The 20918-nt window shown below is 40.5% G+C and overlaps 1 protein-coding gene across 3 annotated transcripts in view; it reads right to left on the bottom strand.

The window, feature by feature from the left end:
* Gtf2h1 (general transcription factor IIH subunit 1) overlaps positions 1-20918 on the bottom strand; it is a 26989-nt gene that overhangs the window by 4359 nt on the left and 1712 nt on the right. Inside the window, exons 3-15 of one of the 3 annotated variants that reach the window (XM_029479337.1) lie at positions 19275-19390; positions 15675-15843; positions 13457-13649; positions 12334-12496; positions 10374-10467; positions 8931-9080; positions 8738-8817; positions 5554-5681; positions 5368-5455; positions 3919-4007; positions 2356-2473; positions 1315-1405; positions 773-888 (exon numbers count right to left, since the gene is read on the bottom strand). In XM_029479337.1, the coding sequence (XP_029335197.1) occupies positions 773-888; positions 1315-1405; positions 2356-2473; positions 3919-4007; positions 5368-5455; positions 5554-5681; positions 8738-8817; positions 8931-9080; positions 10374-10467; positions 12334-12496; positions 13457-13649; positions 15675-15828 (1464 nt within the window). In that variant the 5' untranslated portion in view covers positions 15829-15843; positions 19275-19390. Of the gene's footprint in view, positions 1-772; positions 889-1314; positions 1406-2355; positions 2474-3918; positions 4008-5367; positions 5456-5553; positions 5682-8737; positions 8818-8930; positions 9081-10373; positions 10468-12333; positions 12497-13456; positions 13650-15674; positions 15844-19274; positions 19791-20918 lie in introns of those variants that run through there. The other 2 variants (XM_021166119.2, XM_021166118.2) reach the window with 2 other exon arrangements.

Genomic DNA, 20918 nt, shown 5'->3' with positions numbered 1-20918 from the left:
CTTTGTAGACCAGGCTGGCCTCGAACTCAGAAATCCGCCTGCCTCTGCCTCCCGAGTGCTGGGATTAAAGGCGTGCGCCACCACACCCGGCTATGGCAAGAGGAGTTTTAAGCTTCAGACATTTCATGCTAGAGCTTGGGACGCAATTTAGTGGTAAAGCACTTGTGTGGTATGTCTGTATCTCTGGGGTTAACCCTAGGACTACAGAAAGAAAAAAAAATCTAGTGTTGTTTGATGTCAGTTTTTATTTGTGGTTTTATTTTTTATTTATTTATTTTTTTAAATTTTATTTATTTATTATATGTAAGTACACTGTAACTGTCTTCAGACACTCCCGAAGAGGGCATCAGATCTCATTACAGATGGTTGTGAGCCACCATGTGGTTGCTGGGATTTTTGAACTCAGGACCTTCGGAAGAGCAGTCGGTGCTCTTAACCGCTCTCTCCAGGCTCCTATTTTTTATTTTTATTTGTGATTTTAATCAATAACAAATGTATCAAATAAACAGCAAGTTGAGTCTGTTTTCCAATTGTTTATGATCTAGAGGTAGAGTGGCTAAACTGTATGCTCAGAGTTAGACAACTGCCATGGCTCAATTTCCTAATCTACGAAATGGGAATTATGACCAATACCTTCTCCCTAAAGACACAGGGACCCTGGCTTCCGTGATGTGTGGATGGCTAACAGTCATCCTAAGCTGGCGCACAGTAATGCATGTCCGCCTCTCAGTCAGTAGCACAGCAGCGGGTTGTAGTTACACTCAGTGCTCACCTTTTCTTCTAGGAATGGTGTATTAACAGGAAAGCAGGACCAAAAGTGCCGCAGAAGCTCCCCCACAGCCACATACAAGTGTTTCAATTCAGACTGAATGTCGCTGGGCACCATCTCTGCAAAAAGAAGATCAGAGTCCTAAGGCAACAGCTACTCCCAGTCCTAAAAATGACCACTCTAGGTGCTGAATGTAAAGTTCAGCAGAGCAGTGTATGCACAGCTTGAAGGAGGTCAAACTTTCACCAAAATATCCCAACCCATTAAAGAAAAATTAGTACAGCGCTGGTGAGGTGTCTCAGTGGATACAGATGCTTACTGCCAGGCCTGGCAACCTGCGCCCAGCAACTTACAGAGAGGAGAGAACTGATTCTTCCTGAGTCATATGCCACCACCTCCACATGTGCCATGGCACTCTGACAATTTCCTCACCCCCAATAAAGAAATGTAGCAATTTAAAAAGGACAAGTCAGCACAGCCTTAGCATTTCTTTAGCATTAACTGAAGCAAAGAGGAAAAGGGAGAGAAGGTGGCCCACCACGTACGGTTTACGGCTTGCTGTGTCCCTCCCTGCATAAGAGCTCCTCCAGGTGACAGGGCTGTGATGGTGCTACTAGCAGCACTGCTTGAGAGAACCTGCAAGAAAGGAGTCAAGAACTGACTTACCTCCCTTCCAGCATCTGCCTCAATAGTTGTTTTACTCCCATGCAAATACATTATGCACAGCAACCAGAATGAACAACATTTCTTGAGGCTAGAAATAGTCTGTGTAGAAAACCCATCTGCCAGGAATATAGCAGACCCCATAACAGAACCTTAAAAACAAACAAACAAAAAATTCAGGTTCCCTGGAGCTGAGTTACAAGTGGCTGTGAAACCCACTGTGGGTTCTGGGAGCCAAGTGTGAGTCTTTTGAAACAAGAACAGCATACATCGTTAGTTTCTGAACCACCTAACCTCTCTGCCTGCTACAATTCTGACTTCTGAGGCTTTAATTAACTATAGTCTGACATTACTAGACAGGGACAGTAAGTAAGATACTTCCTTTTGTAAAGACACTGCTGCCAAGCTTGACAACCTGAATCCAATCCCTGGGACCCACATGGTAGACAGAGCCAAGCTGTCCTATATGCTTGCAGTTCTGCAACTGCTCTGGCTCTCAGTTTCCTAATCTATGGGTCTGAGTTTTACAGACACAATTAGTTATATACAGCTCCAAGTACACGATACATTTTCCCAAAAATGGCCCTGCAAAACCTAGTATAAAAAAGCAACAAATGAGCCAGGCAGTGGTGGTGCACACTTTTAACACTAGTGCTTGGGAGGTAGAGGCAGGTGGATTTCTGAGTTTGAGGCCAGCCTGATCTACAGAGTGAGTTCCAGGACAGCCAGAGCTACACAGAGAAACCCTGTCTCAAAAAAACCAACCCCCCCCCCAAATCAAAAAAACAAAAACCAAACAAATAAACAACAACAACAAAAAAACCCCACAACAAATATCCAGCCATACAGTTCAACTGACTATGCTTACAACCTGAGGTAGTGGCTACAAGAATTCTGGCCGTAAAACAGTAGAAGTCACCTACCTGAGTTAACCTGGGTGTATAGGCTTCCATTTCTTGTCTAATACTTTGAAGAGAGTTAATAATGTCCTGACTTGTTGCATACTGCAGTGACTGAATTGGAGTAGGACCATGGTAATACCTGGGTATCAGCACAGAAGTAGCCAATTATATATAGAAAAAAAAAATCTGCCTTTCAAATATTTTTGCATCAACAAAACATTCCCTTACAGCAAAAAGAAATTTCCCGTTTGAGTTTTACTTTTTAAAAGAACTATTTATTTTATGTATATGAGTATACCATCACTGTCCTCAGACACACCAGAACAGGGCATCGGATCCCGTTACAAATGATTGTGAGCCACCATCTGGGCACTGGGAATTGAACCCAGGTCCTCTGGAGGAGCAACCAGTGCTCTTAACCACTGAGCCATCTCTCCAGTCCCAGCTTTATTTTCATTGTTAGTTCTATACTATGTGGTTGTGGGCAGGTATGTGCATGTGGGTTCAGGTGCTTGTAGAGCCCAAATGTTGGATCCCTGGAACTGACATTCCAAGTGCTTGAGTCATTTTTGGGTGTTTGAAATCAAACTAGGGTTCTCTGCAAGAGCAACATGAGTTGTCACTGAGTCATCTCTCCAGCCCTTGTAATTTAATTTCTATAAATGACAGTAAGAAAAAAACAGCATGAAAATTCAAAATTTGAGCCTGTGAGATAGCTCATTGGGTAAAGGACCTGTTGCCAAATGTGATGACTCGAGTTGGGTCCCAAGTGGAAGGAGGGAACTGATCCTAAGCTGACCCCGACTTTCACACTTGCTGTGATACATAAATATACACCATTAAGTTTCCTTGACCTTAATCATTTAAGATGTATTCCAGGTATGTATAAAGTTGAAAAAAATAAAGATTTTATTAGTGTTTTGCCTGTATATATATCTGCACCACATGTGTGCCTGGTGTCAGGAGGGAGCTGGATCCCCTGGAATTTGAGTTCTGAATGAGTCTTATTATTAGCTTAGGCTAGCCTTCAATTTGCTGTACAGCTGAGGATATCTTTGAACTACTACTTCTACTTAAGTCGCGGTCGCATACAATTACATCAAGTTCATAAAGCAAACTTTTTTTTTTGTTATTTAAATATACATATATTTTTTAATAGATTTGGAGGTAACAGAATCCACCAAAACTGAGAAAATGGGAGACTGGTCTGTCTTTACAAACTCTTCAAAAATGGTGCAAATTGAAATAAAGGTTTACATATTTGTGAGCAATGTTTAAATTTTGAGATTTGGGAATAATTTTGCAGAGGCATAACTCACTAGGACTCAGTAGATCACATGAAGTTGAAAATTTGAGTTCACATATCTTCATAATATTTTACACAGTTACATAATAAAATGGCAAAGTGTCAAAAATATATTTGAAGTTTTGTGCATGTGTGGATACAGGATGGTGGTCCATAAAGCAAACTTTTAAAGAAATTTGTATATTGCACTTTTATAGCAACAAACTGACTTTAGACTTGCAGAGTACACTCTGCAATGATTGTTGCATAAGTGTTTCACTTCCATCAGCCAAACTGACCTGTCTGACTTCTTGAGATTCAGTGCAATCGTTTTCACAGAATTGTTGTTTCCCAAGTCTTCATATTCAATGGACTCCTGTAACTTTGCCTGCGATTAATGATATGGTATTTTTGTTAGAAACTAACTGAAATTTCAGAGCATGAAAAATAAAGCCCTTCTACCATGGTTAAGCCAGTATTTCACCAATAACCAACATGAAGTAAGTACTGGTTTGGTCATACCAGTTATTATATTTGAAAAAAAAATTGAGACAAAGTCTCTCTGTGTAGTCCTGGCTGTCCTGGATCCCTCTATACACCAGGCTTGTTCTGAATTCAGAGACCCACCTGCCTCTGCCTTCTGAGTGCTACAATAAAAGGCATGGGCCACCATACTTGGACTTAAAAAAAAAAACCCAAAAAACATGAGTGATGTGTAGTTTATGAGACGTAGACCCCTCCACCCCCACTTGGTTTTTCGAGACAGGGTTTCTCTGTATAGCCCTGGCTGTCCTGGAACTCACTTTGTAGACGAGGCTGGCCTCGAACTCAGAAATTCGCCTGCCTCTGCCTCTGCCTCCTGGAATTAAAGGCGTGCGCCACCATGCCTGGTTGAGACATAGACTTTTGATCTTTCTATCTGTCTGCTAAAGGCTAGGATTATAGGCATACACAACCATATCTGATGCTGTGAGCTCTTTTTGAAGTAATGTAGATATTCTCTATTTTGAATTGGGCCATACATATCCTGCTACAACAAGCTGAAGATACAGAACGCTGAAATGTGTTTTAAGCCCGATAAAGCTATCAAAAAATAAGATTAGGTTCATTTTATTGTTTGGTGCTTGGGAACTGAACCTAGCCCCCTGTGAATCTTCAGTAAGCTATTTACCACTAAGCTGTATCCTATTGTTTACAAAGTAACACTAGCCACACAGACCTCATCTATGTGGATATGTTATAGACATCACCCCTCCTTTCCTTAAAGGTAGAAATGGAAGAGTATAAACTTTAAAGTTTTCTTATGTACTGCTGACAGGCATCTAAGTATCCTTTCTATAAATGGGGAGAAGAGACTTAAAAGAAATGAAGTAAAGAGCAAGCAATTACTTTAATGGGAGGGCTATTTAACTTACTTTGTAAACAAAACATAAACCCCACAAAACTTTCTCTCCACTGTCTTTGTTAGATACTTTCCCCAGAAAACAGAATCACACATACACACAAAATTGATGTGTATGTACACAAAGGGAGGGAAAAGCTGGATAAACTACTGGTCAGAACTAAGTCAATGGAAAGTTAGTCGCTTCAGTCTATGATAAGTTTCACAATGTTCTACAATGAGGGTAACAGCTCTGTCATCTCCGTTAAGAAACCAAAACTGCCCCTAGGAAACACAATATATAGGATTTAGGTCCTTATACCCAGAGATACATAATCCCCAAATGGCCTAGCTTTGTTGCCCATACCCTTTTGACTGCTGGCTGAAAGCAGTCTGTATCTCCAGAATTTCCATCCACGCTGCTGGGCTCACCATTCTGTCCATTTTGTGCTTGTCTGAAAAACAAATGGAAAAACAAGCTCATGTTAAAACTGCTGAACTTCACTTGGTTATTCTGAAAAGGTCAGCAAAAGCTTCTACATGTACACTTAACTGTTTCCTGAGACCAGCAGCCAGGACCATGGCACTGTGGTGGTTAAACCTTTTGATGATGGCAGCGTTACTATTCTCCTTTATGGATTTGGAATTGGAAGTAGATGGCACAGAGGAAATGCCATAGCCCTGTGAGAAACAATTTAGTAAACAAAATGAAATACATGGTTGGATGCCTAGATATGTAGTACATACTTGCAACCCCAATACTAGGATATGGAAATAGGTGAAATCCTAGGGCTTGCTCGCCATTCTGCAGACTACCAAATGAGATCTGGTCTCACGTCACAGCCGGGCAAGATGTGCCCATTGGTGTAACAGGCATCAGTATTATGAGGGTAACTAACTGCTTTCTGATTGGATTTCAGGACTTATCTGTCTACAGGAAGTACTCATGCTTGATACAGCTAGCCTGATTAAGAGCTGGTAGCTAGAGGGATCACAGGTCCAAAGCAGGAATCCCACTACCATCAATCTGTTAAATGGACATCTGGTTAAACTGTTTTCTAAGTATCTCATAAAAAAGTAAAAAATAGGGCTGGAGAGATGCCTCAGTGGTTAAGAGCACTGACTGCTCTTCCAGAGGTCCTAAATTAATTCCCAGCAACCATATGGTGGCTCACAACCATCCGTAATGAGATCTCACACCCTCTTCTGGTTCGTCAAGTCAGCTACAGTGTACTTAGATATAATAATAAATCTAAAAACAAAACAACCCATATAAAATTAAAAAGCTAGGTTTGATGGAACACTTCCTTTTTTTAAAATTAGGTTTATTTTTATGTGTATGAATTTTTTTACAGTACACTGTAGCTATCTTCAGACACCCCAGAAGAGGGTGTCAGATCTCATTATAGATGGTTGTGAGCCACCATGTGGTTGCTGGGATTTGAACTCAGGACCTCTGGAAGAGCAAGCAGTTAGTGCTCTTAACCACTGAGCCATCTCTCCAGCCCGATGGAACACTTCTTTATTCCCAAGCACTCAAGAGGCAGAGGCAGAGGCAGGCAGATTTCTTTTTTAATATTTATTTATTGATTGATGTATGTGATTACACCAATCTCATTAGATGGTTGTGAGCCACAATGTGGTTACTGGGGTTTGAACTCAGAACCTCTGGAAGAGCAGTCAGTGCTCTTAACCACTGAGCCATCTCTCCAGCACAGGCAGGTGGATCTCTAAGTTTCAGGTCAGGTATTCAGAGAAACACCCATCTTGGGGAAAAAAAAAAGTTTTTCTTTTGAGATTATGATATAAACAGTCTTCCCTTTTTATCTTCCAAAATTTCCCATACCCCTTCTTGCATTCCTCCAAATTCATTCATCTTTCATTAATTACTGTTATATGTACATATGTATAGCTTCTTATTGTAGAGGACAGCGGTCATAAAGTCCTGAAAATAAGGGACAGTAGAGAGCTTGGCCCTAAATAGGGCATTTATTTTACACTTCTAAGGCTTAAGGAACATTGTAGAAGAACAGGCACAAAGAATGGGAGAGTCAGAGGATGGAGAGGCGTTGCTGACATCTTCTGGATATGAGGCCACTGCTGCAGTCTTTTCAGTTATTGCACAAGACCCACATGAGACTGGGCACCAATATTTCATCATGGAGGGGGAAAGAGCCCATGTTCACTGATAGTCAATTGCCCCTGGGGAAAGGAGTGCCACTTTTTTTTTCCCTAAGACAGGGTTTCTCTGTATAGCCCTGGCTGTCCTCGAACTCAGAAATCCGCCTGTCTCTGCCTCCCAAGTACTGGGCTTAAAGGCATGTGCCACCACGCCTGGCTATTTCTTTTTTGAGTGACACTTTTTTTATGCCAAGAATCAATAACCGACGGTGGCCCTGCCTCTGAACATACGTGTATACACACACACAATGAACAAACAAAACACGGAGACTTAACTTCTGGTTTTATTATATTTTCTGATTGTTAGTCTAGGCAGGCAATCAATTTTAAGGTATAACTATAGCTAACCCAGCAGAAATCCACACCACCCTCTCTGTTATCTTCACAATTTTACCCCCAGGGAAAAAAAAAGGCACCAGTCTTTTCATTTGACAAGTGCCAATCTGCTCTCAACAAAGTGTGGGTGCCATGAGGCTGCCTTTCCTTGTAAGCCAGTTCATCAAGGTTAGTTAACAAAGGAGCTATGAGGGAACATGATTAGCATTACTGGAGGGGAGGTGGCTCAAAGTCATTACCCCAGCAAATGTTAAAATGCTTCTTAAATAAAATACGGAAGAGCTGCAAACAGGCTTATGAGGATCATAAAGGTTGGCTTCATTCTGCATGTGAACTAGCTGAGCAGAGGTACTGGCCAGACTGCTTGGCAGTAAGAGCACTTGCAAAGCGAGCAGGCTGTTCCCAGCGCCCAGATGGCAACTCCTAACTGTCCGTACCTCCAGCTCCAGGGGATCTGATGCCCTCTTTTGACATTCATGGGCACCTGGGTGCACATGGCACACATTCAGATAAACAGGCAGGCAAACTAAAAAGAAAATTAAAAAAAAAAAAAAAGGAACTACCTAATTAGTAAATAACAATCATATAGTTGATAACTGATTTAGGACCTTTGAAGTTAGATGAAGACTATATGGGATAATCATGACTTAATTAATATCCAAAGAGATGAGTTGGAGGCCTAGAATCATAACCTGGAAGGATTAAAACAGGTAAAGGCTGGCAGATAATCAACAAATATATGCTTGCTTATTAATATTCACCCTCATTTCTTTAGATTAAAATTTTACTAGAAAGAGGTGAGTCCAGTCCTGTTCAAGGGAAAGCTTAAAAATTCTCTTAAAAACATTAAGCAATTCTCAGAGAACTTAGTTCTCTAAGGCAATGTTAACTTATTTATGATGTATTTATGATACGTGTATGTATGATGCACATGTGTAAGCATGGGTGCTCATGTGGAGGTTACAGGATGTTTGGGAGGTGGTTCATTCCTACCACTTCCACTGAGCTAACTTACTGGTATCCTAAGACAAACAGAGGTACCAAAATAGGAATCAAACCCAGGGCCTATTGCATACTAAAAAGCACTTCTGAGAATATAACAGCATTCTGCTTATTTTCAGATATTACAAGTGGAGCATCTAATTTAGGGCATATACATAAACAACACTGGAAACCAGGAAAAGATCATCTTGTCATTATGTCCCTTTATTAATTCTTACCTCGTCTAATGGCTTATCTTCCAACGATGTCAAATCTAGCATTGGGTTTTTCACTCCTAATGAAACCATTGTTTTTAATCCTAGAAAAATTAATGAAATCATAGGTTTAAAACTCATCTTTCTAAGCTATATTTTAAAACTCTATAAATAGCTTCAACAGTAAAGAATGGCAAGGTGTCAGGACACCACTTACCCTTCTCATCTATTTTGGCACATTCTGCAAAGAGGTCCTTCGATCCTGTATTTAGTCGGTCCCTGTGAAAATAATGGGACTGGAAAAAGCGTGTCCAGAACTCCTTTTCTGTCATGTTGTGTGGTACAGTCTCTGCATATTTCATTTTTACTGTGGGAGGAAAAGTCCACATAAGATAGATAGCTTATACAGTGAGTTCCTAGTTCTTAAGAACCTTCTAGTTCTTAGTAACTGGATAATAACTAAAGGCTCTCGTGACAGTCTTACCTTATGCACTATAGAATTATAAATACAAAATAAAAGTTAATAGATTTAGGTGAGGTACCATTTATGACTCCTCACAAACTATGGACATTATTACATACTGCAAAGATTTAAAAAAAAAAGCAACCCCGGAAATCAAACCTTATGCTACAAGGCAGCGTTAGGTAGAGGGAGACTAAGACTTTTAGTACCCATAACTCCACCCCTCCATTCTCCAGAGGCCCCGGTTAGTGGTCAGAGGTCAGAAACATTAGGTTTGCCATTTACTGTAATCCTGGAAGCAGATTATTTTCTTTGTACCTTGTTTCCTTATTTAAAAAAATATTGACAGTACTTACTTCACAAAATATTTATGATGATTAAATGTATATGGCAAAAGGCTTACAATACCAAACACTACAGACTGTGAAGATATTCTAGAACAACAGCTCTCAAACTGTGGGGCACAACCCCTTTGGGGGAGTCTCATATCAAATATCCTGCATATCCGATATAGTATGATTCATAATAGCAAAGTGGCAGTTATGAAGTAGCAGTGAAAAGATTTTATGGTTGGGGGTCACAACACAAGGAAGTGTAGGAATGTTGAGAACCACTCTTATAATGGAACAAAGCAACCATTGTTGGACAATCTGGCCTAAGGAGCACTGTTTAGTGAGAAGAGTAACTAAACAGTAGCTCTCACTCTTGGCTACATATTATAAACCATCAGGGCTTGGCTCAGAGATGGGTTGGGAAGGTCACCTCTGAGGGATAAAATGGGAGTAGGGCAGAACCGGTCACTTACGGAGATTTGTAGCAGTTATTTCATTAGAATGACAATTATCACACGCATGTGAAAAAAGCACGCTGAAGATCTTCCTGCTCTGTCCCCCAAATACAAGGATTACAGACGCATGCATACTGACATTCCTGGCCTCCTACTCAAATTTTTGTTGAATGAGTATTTACTTTTCTCATTCTTTTCCTATAAAGTAAATTTCATTTCCTAATAAAATGAACTAATGACTCTACAGCATTTACTGAATCCGTATCTGGAACTGGGAAAAATATTTTTTACATATTCTATTGTATTTAATCAGGACTAAAAGAAACTTTCCATTGATAATAAATACATAAGACTCATTAAACAATTCCTTTAATCTCTAAAGTTAAAAACCAGTAATTGAATTTTCTTACCTGCTGGATAGGTCCTAAATATAGATTCAATGATATCAGAAGTTAAATTATATCTCAGACCATTACAGCCATCCGTTTGGGGCCGGACATCAGCCTAAAACAAAGACCACACACATATGCACTTCTATCTGTCAGCCATTTGAGAGTATGTCTAAGTTCCTGATGGATAATACAGAGGTGCAACAGACTTTCTGAGCAAACTGCAGAGATCGGAGGCCCCTCAGTAACCAAATACTGAGACAGGGCATAAGGAAACTTGTTTATCACGGTCCAGGAGACTTCTAAGTCTGCATCTTTGGAAGCCTGAAGTGACCAAATAGACATGTTCAAGAGCGGCCAACATCAGATCTACCCCAGCTTTAAAGCAGAACTCTGTTATACGGTTGCCAAAACCTCTGTGAATCTTGACATAGTTAAATGCATATTATTAGCTAACTCATTTTCTGAGGAAAGGCTTTATGAATTTGCCTATTTATTAATCACCCAGAAATGTACCGAATTTATGTAACTGGTACTCATAGTTTTCAGTTTGTCTGCTGAGACAGGGATTCTGTATAGCTAGGTTAGGCTGGAAGTTTATGTAGCCCAGGATGACCTTAAACTCAAGACCCTCCTGCTCTGCCTCCCAAATACAGGGATTATGGACACACACTACCATTCCTAGCCACCCATTCAAACTTTTGTTGAATGAGCAAATACTGTTCTCATTCTTTTCCTAAAAAAATAAAAGTTTCATTTGCTAATTATGAGTAAAACACAGTCATCACTTTACAAAAGCACCAGAGTTACTGTCTTTTCTTGGAAGCAGAGGCAGGAAGATTGTCTCTAGTGGGAAGCCAGCTAGGACTATACAGCATGAGCCTATCTCAATGTAAAAAAACATGTTCTGTATTAAAAAAGATCATGACTACCATTGACACCAAAATTTCTTTTCCAGACAAGATTTCACTATGCACAAGTCTTGGAACTTAAATATAGACCAAGCTTCCTTGAACTCAGGCATCCACCTGATTCTGGCTCCCGTGTGCTAGGATTAAAAGGTCCGTGCCACCATGCTTGGTGACAACAAGTTTCATTAATGTCTTTCAAAGAAAATGCCAAAACTTTCAAGAGAAATCATTCTGGCCTGAGAGTGGGTAAAGCACGGGAAGATTTGAGTATCAATGCCCAGAACCTACTTAAACAAGCTGGATGCTGTAACACATGTATGTGTAAACACAGTACAGCCATACACAAATGGGAGGTGGAGATAGAATGGACATTCAAAGAGTACGGGCCTGGCACATGGGGCAGAAAACGTGAAACCCCAAACCCAAGGACACTTGACTTCAACAAAGCAGAAGCCAAGGACAAACACCTCAAGTTATCCTCTGATTCCCATATGTTTACCGTATGTTTACACACACACACACACCAAACCCAGAGGCTTTTTTCTTTTGAGATATGTTCTCACGTAGCCGACTGTGGTGGTCTGAATGAGATGTGCACCACAAGTTTCAGGCATTTGAGTATTTGGTTCCCAAGTAGTGGCTGTTTGGGGAGGACTAAGAGGTATGGCTTTGCTGGACCAAGTATGTCCCTGAGGTTGTGCTCTGAGCTTTCAAAAGGCTCATAGTAATCCCTCAGATGTCAGCTTTCAGTTGTTGCTCTAGTAGCCTGCTGCCTCACTTTTGCTCTGCCACCACTGTCTATAACCCTCTAGAACTATAAGCTCAATTTAATTCTTATTAAGTTGCCCCAGTCAGGATGTTTTATCATAGCTGTAGAAAAATAACTAAAATATTGAGATTGGGCTTGAATCACTGAGCTGTAGAAAAATAACTAAAATATTGAGATTGGGCTTGAATCACTGATCCTCCAGCCTCTTCCTAATAGGGTCCCCTAATCCCTAAATGGCCCCGTTATAAAAATACTGGAGTTTTCATATCTTTCCCTTCAGAAATTTAGAAAGGTCACATACCAGAAATGCTGCAGAAATACCAACATCCTGCTTATGACTGGATGTAGAGCTATCTGTTGCATTCACATTTAGACGATTGGCCCAGAATTCCTCAGCACTGATCACTTGGCTCACAACAAGGTCTTTATAGAGTTGGAATAAAACGGGATCTTCTTGGAGCATTCTGGTGAGAGATATAGTAAATGTAGTTAATCTTCTGAGATAGTCCGCACATCTACCTTCACTCTGTGATGGCTGAGCTGGAGAAGTCACTTCATTAAATCATTTTTAGAGTTACAAATGCAAGTACAGACAAAGGAACTCTGGAAAAGTAGACTAAATTTTCTAAGACAAAGAACCGATCTTATCCATCTTTGCAATACAAAGTCTACTTTGTATCTAAACAGTACTATATTCTTCACTGCATAAAGGTGAATAGAAAAGGCTGGCAGTATTCATCCATCATTTTGACAAGCACAAGGAACTGTAAGTAACAATAACTCAAAACAGGTATTATTAATGAAATAATCTCTTATTAGGTATCTTCATTGCTTCTCTATGTCAATCTTTCACAGTGTGGATTCCTTTTAAAAATTATTATTATTAGGCCGGGCGTGGTGATGCACACCTTTATTCCCAGCGCTCGGGAGGCAGAGGCAGGCGGATTTCTGAGTTCGAGGTCAGCCTGGTCTACAAAGTGAGTTCCAGGACAGCCAGGGCTACACAGAGAAACCCTGTCTCGAAAAACCATTGAAGAAAGGCTTTTATTGGGAGTAAGGAAACAGAACAGCACACGCAGGGAGAAAGCCCCTCTGCAAAGCAGAGGTGGGACTCAAAAGTCTGAAACCCTACAATACTGATTCTTGGTTTCTTATTCACAAACATTCTTCTAATAATTTAGTATCTTCTCTGTAATTCAAAACCTGGAGAAAGAAAGGAAAGAAAGCAAAGAACCATAGTGTTTTGTGGTATCAGGTCTGTTTCAGTAACTTTTGGGGCTGCACGGTCCTGTTGCCTAAAGTCATACAGTGAACAAGTGGTCCGTCCCAGTGAGAATCCGAGGCAATGACAGCACAGATCCCACTTCCTACAGGAGACTCGCCAAGCCCACGAGGACATGGAGGAAGCAGATCCCCACTCTCACCTGTTCTTCTCCTCCAGTTCTTTATTAGCTTTCCGCTTGAACTTGGGCAGCAGCTGCTGAAGGAGGTCCTTCACTGCATCCCGCTCTTTCACTGCCGTGCTTTCGTTGGAAAAATGGAAGTTTGTTGTGTCCCCTGCATGCAGAACCAGCTGAAGTTGTATTTTAGCTTTTCCCTCTGGACTGATTTTCTGGCCTAAAAGAAGCATGAAGCTAAGTAGATGAGGACAATCACAATGTAATCCTAGCACTTGGGAGCTGGAGGCAGGACAATAAGAATTTCAAGGACATCCTAGGCTATAACAACAAGCTTAAGCCTAGCCTGGAATACTGGAGACACTGCCACAAAAGTAAGTGAGAATCAAAGTGAAAATAATCAGAGCACATCATATACATGTATGGCACCGTCAAAGACTTGTATTAACAAAACAAAACTTAAAGGGAATGAATAAGAAACAGCCTGGGAGGTGGTAGCGATTCATGCATGGAACTCTGTTCACCTCCTATGAGGACCCTATGTCCAATCCTCAGCAATGTTAAAAAAAAAAAAAACTTACCTGTGTCTAAGCAAACTCCAAGGATACAGATATTGAAAGTATTTGATACAAACCTATTGTATATTCCAGAAGAGGCCAGAGCCCACAAATTGTGGGCTTTTTTCTTTGGAGGCAGAGCCTCCTATAGTCCAGGATGCTCTCAAATTCTATTTGTAGCTAAAGATGACCTTGATCTTTTGATCTTCTTTCCTCTCCCTACTAAGCACTAGGATTACAGGATGTGCCACCATACTGAGTTTATGTAGTGTTAGGGACCAAACTCAGGACTGTGTTCATGCTACACAAGTTCCCTACCTACTGAGTTATATTCCTAGTCCCTGAAGATTTATCATCATCACAACCACCACTACCACCATCACCACATGAAGACTGAGAGTGCTAAAATACACACTCATAGCAGAACTTGTGTTCTCTTTTTCTTATGCATTTTGCCTCCACGTATGTATGTGCATCATATGCACAGCCTGGTGCCCAAGGAAGCCAGAAGAGGGAGTTGGATTCCCCCCTCTTCAAACTGGAGTTACAAATGGGAGACGGCATGAACATTTCTTTTAACATCTGAGTCAGTGCTCCAATCCCGGAATCTATATAGTTTGCAAATGGCTATCAAGGCAACAGTGCTTTTCCTTTCTCCCCTAAGAAACAGAGATGGAGGGCTGTGTTCCAATAGGCAACTCACTAAATATGGCATGTGGTAAAGAGCTCTTACTGTAACATAAACAGATTTCTGATGACCATACTGGCTCTGTCTAGCAAGTGTTGGGATTACAGAAACCTGCCACCTTACCCAACTTGTCTAGATAGATTTTATAAACCTTAAACAGGTATTTTGTCCTTAAGGATGATGCTTCCAAACCACTCGTTTAGACGAAATGTTTTAGTAACAATACATGTATTTAAACCACCAGCCTTTATGTTGCTTTGTTCTGTCCCTCCAAAGCAATCACTTTTCCCAGGCTTTGTTTTGAGACAGGGTCTCACTATGTAGCCAAGCTGGCCAGGACCTAGAACTTTTCATTCTCCTTTCTTAGCCTCTCATGTGCTGAGATTAAAGGCATGTACATTACTTAGAGAGAAGTTATACTCAGATGTTTAAAGACACCTGTACTTTTCTGAATTCCCACGAAACATGTTCCAGGGTACAATCTCTACCTCATCCTTGCTGTTTTGGGCTCCTGCACGAGTCCTTGGGTCTGATCTCCAATACTCCCTATTGTGACCTCAAGAGCTCTGTATTTCTCCCATCTACCTTTATTATGAAGTTGAGTCTTTTTTTTTTAATTAATTAAATTTATTTATTTTTTTTTTATTTATAAAAGATAATGACCATAAAGATAATGACCATATAACAAAAGACTTGATTACTTGCCTAAATGCAAAATTTTGTTGAAGGGACAATCTGGCATTATCTATCAATCAACTTACAAAACCTCAAGAAGGTATTAGCATACAGTTTTATGTGAAACTATTTGCAGTAACAAATTCTAAATCTCCTAATTGTCCTTCAAGAGAGAACAGTTACACACCAGACTATATCTACTCAATGGAACATTACTTTTTGAAGCACACGCGTTATATTTGATGATCCTATTTTTATAACTACCACTATCTGTTATCCTAATTAAAATACAAAACCAACATTAGATGTAGCATGTATGACTCACATTTAATATCTGCATACATATGGCTGATTGTAAATCTGTCTTTGCCTTCAGGTGCCCAAGCAATTCTCTCTGCCATGAGGTACAGTGCTCCATCCTGCTTTTTCTGACGAACCTTCTTCACAATCAGCAACACTTCTTCTGATGAAGTCGCCATGATGGCTATAAGGTGCTAATGGGGGTGGGGGTGGGGATAGGGGAAGAAAAAGAAATCAACCACATCAATGTGAGCTGAAACAAACAAACAAACAAACAAACAAAATACACGTGCAGGGGCTGGAGAGATGGCTTAGTAGTTAAGAGCACATGCTGCTGTTTCTGAGGACCCAAGCTCTATTTCTAGGACCTACATGGTAGTTCACAACCATTTGTAACTCAAGTTTGAGGGAATCCAACACCCTCTTCTTGCTTCTGCAGGTATAGCATACCTGTGGTACACATACACACACATATAATATATATATATAAATAAAATTAACAAACCAGCCGGGCAGTGGTGGTGCACGCCTTTAATCCCAGCACTTGGGAGGCAGAGGCAGGTGGATTTCTGAGTTCGAGGCCAGCCTGGTCTACAAAATGAGTTCCAGGACAGCCAGGACTATACAGAGAAACCCTGTCTCGAAAAACCAAAAACCAAACAAAACAAACCAACAACAACAAAAAACAAACCAACAAAAAGCATACTATTTTAAAAACAGACAGTGTATGCACACACACCATAACCCAAACAAATGCCCCAAACACATGGAACATTTCTGGAACATTCCTACTGCCTATGAATGCCAATGACTTATTTTTAGTCAATTCGTTCTCTTCTCAAGCAATGGTTTCCTGATCTGTATTGCCCCACTTTTAGTAAAGGAATCCAAATGGTGTGCTATGTAATGTCTGTAATCATAGTACTTAGGAGGGCAAGGCAGGAGGATCAGAGGTCAAAGCCAGTGTAAGACCCTGTTTCAGACAAAGAAAGAGGGGGAAGATATCTTGAGGAGGAAGCAATGGCAGGTAATACAGAAGGACATTACAGGTTTTATGTTTTTATAAAGCATCCAATAAGTAGAACCAGGTTTCTGTCCGGATTGACATCGGAGTTAACTACATATGACATGTATGTTCTGCATGTATGACTAGAAGGACAGGCAACAAGTTGATTGTTTTCTTCCCTGATTACCTACAACAAATATGTATTTTTGCACTGAGTGACCTAATGACCTCAATTTAATCCTTGGGTCCCATAAGATGACAACAGAGAACTGTTTCTGACACGTCCTATGACTTCCCAAGTAAGCTGTTGTTTTGTGTGCATCTGCAGACTGAATAAAATGGCCAGCATATAAGAGGTGGAGGCAAAACTATGGCTGCAAGTTCCTAGTCAGTCTGTTCTATTTAGTGAGTTTCATGACAGCTAGGGTTACATATAGAGAAACATTGGCTCAAAGGGATTAAAAAAAAAAAAGAAAAAGAAAAATTCCTTCCCAACAGCTGATTCTCTATAAAACCAAATGTAGAATAACATTTGGATAAGAACTAAAGGGGCTGGAGAGATAGCTCAGCAGTTAAGAGCACCGACTGCTCTTCCAGAGATCCTGAGTTCAATTCCCAGCAACCACATGGTGGCTCGCAACCATCTGTAATGGGATCTGATGCCCTCTCCTGGTGTGTCTGAAGACAGCTACAGTGTACTTACATACATTACATAAATAAATCTTTAAAAACAAAACAAAAACAGCATTAGTTACTTGTAAATCTGCAAGAGTAAAATTTAAATTTTAATTTATAAATATTAGCTTTATAATACTTATGGAACTGTTAAATACTCCCCTGCCCCCATGAGACTGGGTTACAGGGCTTCTCTGTGTGGTCCTGGCTGTCTTGAAATCACAATGAAGAGCTCTCTCAGAGATCTGCCTGCCTCTCTCTCCAGAATGCTGAGATTAACAGTGTGCTGCACACTGCCTCCCTCTCAGCCCAAAGACATCCTACAGCACAAGCTTCCAATGAACTGGGCTAGGAAACTCACAGAAGTATCTGTGAGTGGGAAAGGTGAAGAGGCAAATGGGTGCAGACAACCTGGAAAGTGAAGAGCTCACTACACCACACAACTGACTTTTAGTACTTAACCAGGACCTTCTTACATAACACAGAAACATTTCAACAAAATGTATTTAGGGCAGGACTGAGATGCAGCTTAGAGGCTGAATACTGACTGGCCCAGCCTTCTCCAGGTCCTGGGTTAGTCCTCCCTCTCCTCCATTATAAATTTAAAAGAGAAAAAAAAATCAAATTATTGAACAGTGGGTACAGCTGTCAATTGTCTCAAATCATTTGCTTGCCAGTTTCTCTGGTCATCTGTAGCATCTTTGTTAACTGTAAAGAGAATGAATTTGGGAGCGCTAGCAGACACGTTAGGGCCACATTACAATGGTTTCTGTGGTTTTCAGATTCCTCGGAGGGGTCTCCGTGGGTTCTCCCCAGTAGAACTCTGTAAGAGCTATAGTGTTTCTTTTATTTAAAATATTACTGTAGGCTACTTTAAATTCCATCTGGTCAATGAAAAGATGCAATATTTTATGAAATTATCTGTCACAAGACTTTTAAACAGTAAGATCCCTTAGAAAGGCATGAATGCATTCCTTGTTATAACCTTGCCTGAAGCTGCATGTGAATGTCTTTGTTCTCAAGACTTGATACATGCACCAGGTCCTCTGAATATATTATGCCTTCCAGTTTGGTGTTTTTTGGAATTCCCGAGTGTGTGGACGTGTGGGTCTTTGCTTCTTGGGCTCTTTTCCTCGGTTTGGTTTGTTCGATTTGTCAGCTTTATCTTATTATATTTTATTTTACTATTATCCCTTAGAAGCCTGTTTGTTTTCTAAGAGAGACAGAAAGGGAGTAGATCTTGATAAGAACTGGAAGGACCAGAGGGAGGGAAACCCTGCAAGAATATATTATGTGTGGGGGGAAAAAAATCTGTTTTTAATAAAAAGAAAAAATTTAATAATAATAAAGTTTACAAAACTAAAAATGTACTGCTTTTCAGGAAACTATGTGAACATGTTATGTGCTACGTATCTCTTAATATTTAATCATATAAAGGCATGACTAAAAACTTTACAAAGACAAATCCTTTCCCCCCTTTTAAAACTATAAGCATCATACTTCAAAATTGCACCACAAACAAACTACTATTTGTTTTAAAGTCTCAGGGTCATACTAGAGGTATTTAAGCTCTGTATAGCAGATGCAGTTTGGGTTCACAGTACTGTGTTTTTCTTAGAGATGGAGTCTAAGAGTGAAGGCTTAGCACTTAGGACATCCTTGGAATAGGAACTGTTCAGAACGCAACATTTAACACCACTGTTACATGTTTCTTGGAACCAGCAGCCTAATTTGGTGTTTAGGATATATGCATACTTTAAATAGTTCTTTTGACTTCCAGAGGATTCTAATACACAGGAAATCCTAGCAGAAAATCTATGGTACTGACAACAATGGGATCAGATGCATTGTATTTTATCTCTCAATAAACTTCACAAAGGCCAAGATTCAATGTGTTGTGTTCATTACAATATAGCAATCTTTATTAAAGGAATTTGGTCTCACCAAGATACAGGAAACCTTTGCACATATATCTTCAACTCAACTCTAGGATACAATAGCTTTTCATCCATAGACTAGAGTATCACTTCACATAAAGATTCCCCAAGTTGGATCCTGTCCTAAAAAGAAATGTTAGGAAAAAAATCTTTATTTACTGACTCTGAATCTGCATTGCCCATCTTCTTTCTCAATGTATATAGAAAGATAAGCTCCTTTTCACGCTTGCCTCCTGGAAAAGTTTGAAAGAGTGAGCTTCATCTATTGGCATAAAACATGGCTATCTGCCCAGAAGATCAAAGGCAGAGGGCAGAAGTGCCATGTTCAAGGGCAGCCTAAGATACATGCAAAAATCCTACCTTAAAGAAAACTAAGAGTGAAAAGAGCTCTAGAATGCTACTTGCTATCAAGGAGTCCAAAATGTTTTATCAGTGCAACAATACAGGGAATAAAACCTTGGAAAGTATGTAAAAGGGACCAAAGTGAGGCTGCATAGATGGCTTATCACTTAAGAGCACTTGCTGATCTTGGGGAGGCTCTGGGTTTGACCCATATAGTGGCTGGGACTCCAGTTCCAGAGGATCTGGAAAACTGTAAAAAAAGAAATAAGCAAATATCCACTGATAAAAACTGCATCCAGAAAAATGCTGGGATCAAAAGGTACCTACCACCACACCCAGTGCTTTTACTACTTTTGCTGATCTTTTTTTTTTTTTTTCAATCTTCCAAGTGTAATTACTCTTTTTTTTTTTTCCTGAGATAGGGTCTCACTATGTAGCCTTAGTTAGCCTGGAACTTACTACATAGACCAGCCTACCCTCAAGCAGAAGATAATTCTCTTGCTTCTGCCTCCCAAGTGCTGTGTGTCACCAAGTCCAGCTCTTAAACTGCTTTTTCACATCTGGAGAATGAGACTCAAATAGAATCTGTTGCACTGCTCAGTTGGTCAAGTAAATACAGCAGATGATCTCTCCCTTTGAAGGCAGATGATTTAAGCTGGGTGTGGCAGCTCAAGCCCGTAATCCCAGTACTTCGGAGGCAGAAGCAGGTGCTACCAAGAGTTCAAGGCCAGTTTTTGTTATACTGGGGGACCCCCACCCCTCAAAACAAAACCTACTAATAGGTTAAAATACTTTCCTGAGCTGTTTTCAAAAGCCACTGGGCTGTCACTAGAGGTTATTTCTGCCTTGAATTTATCTCTTCATGTGAATACTCTAGTTTTGGTTTTTAAGAATCTTAAAGGGGCCGGGCGGTGGTGGTGCACGCCTTTAATCCCAGCGCTTGGGAGGCAGAGGCAGGCGGATTTCTGAGTTCGAGGTCAGCCTGGTCTACAGAGTGAGTTCCAGGACAGCCAGGGCTACACGGAGAAACCCTGTCTCGGAACCCCCCCCCCCCCAAAAAAAAAAAAAGGCACATGCCACGAACTCCCAACTTCAATGTAGTTTTATGTTGGAATTCCAGGCATAAATTCATGGAAGAAATGTTTCATGTCTTTAAAATGTTTGAAAATCACTGGGGATGGAGCGATGACTCAGCCATTAAGAGCACCCAAAGAGAGCCTGGCGTGGTGGCACACGCCTTTAATCCCAGCACTCGGGAGGCAGAGGCAGGCGGATTTCTGAGTTCGAGGCCAGCCTGGTCTACAAAGTG

Source organism: Mus caroli, chromosome 7 (assembly GCF_900094665.2).
Source record: "Mus caroli chromosome 7, CAROLI_EIJ_v1.1, whole genome shotgun sequence".
Lineage (NCBI taxonomy): Eukaryota > Metazoa > Chordata > Mammalia > Rodentia > Muridae > Mus > Mus caroli.
Note: the sequence above shows the minus strand (reverse complement) of the source record. Positions and strands in the feature narration are given on the sequence as shown.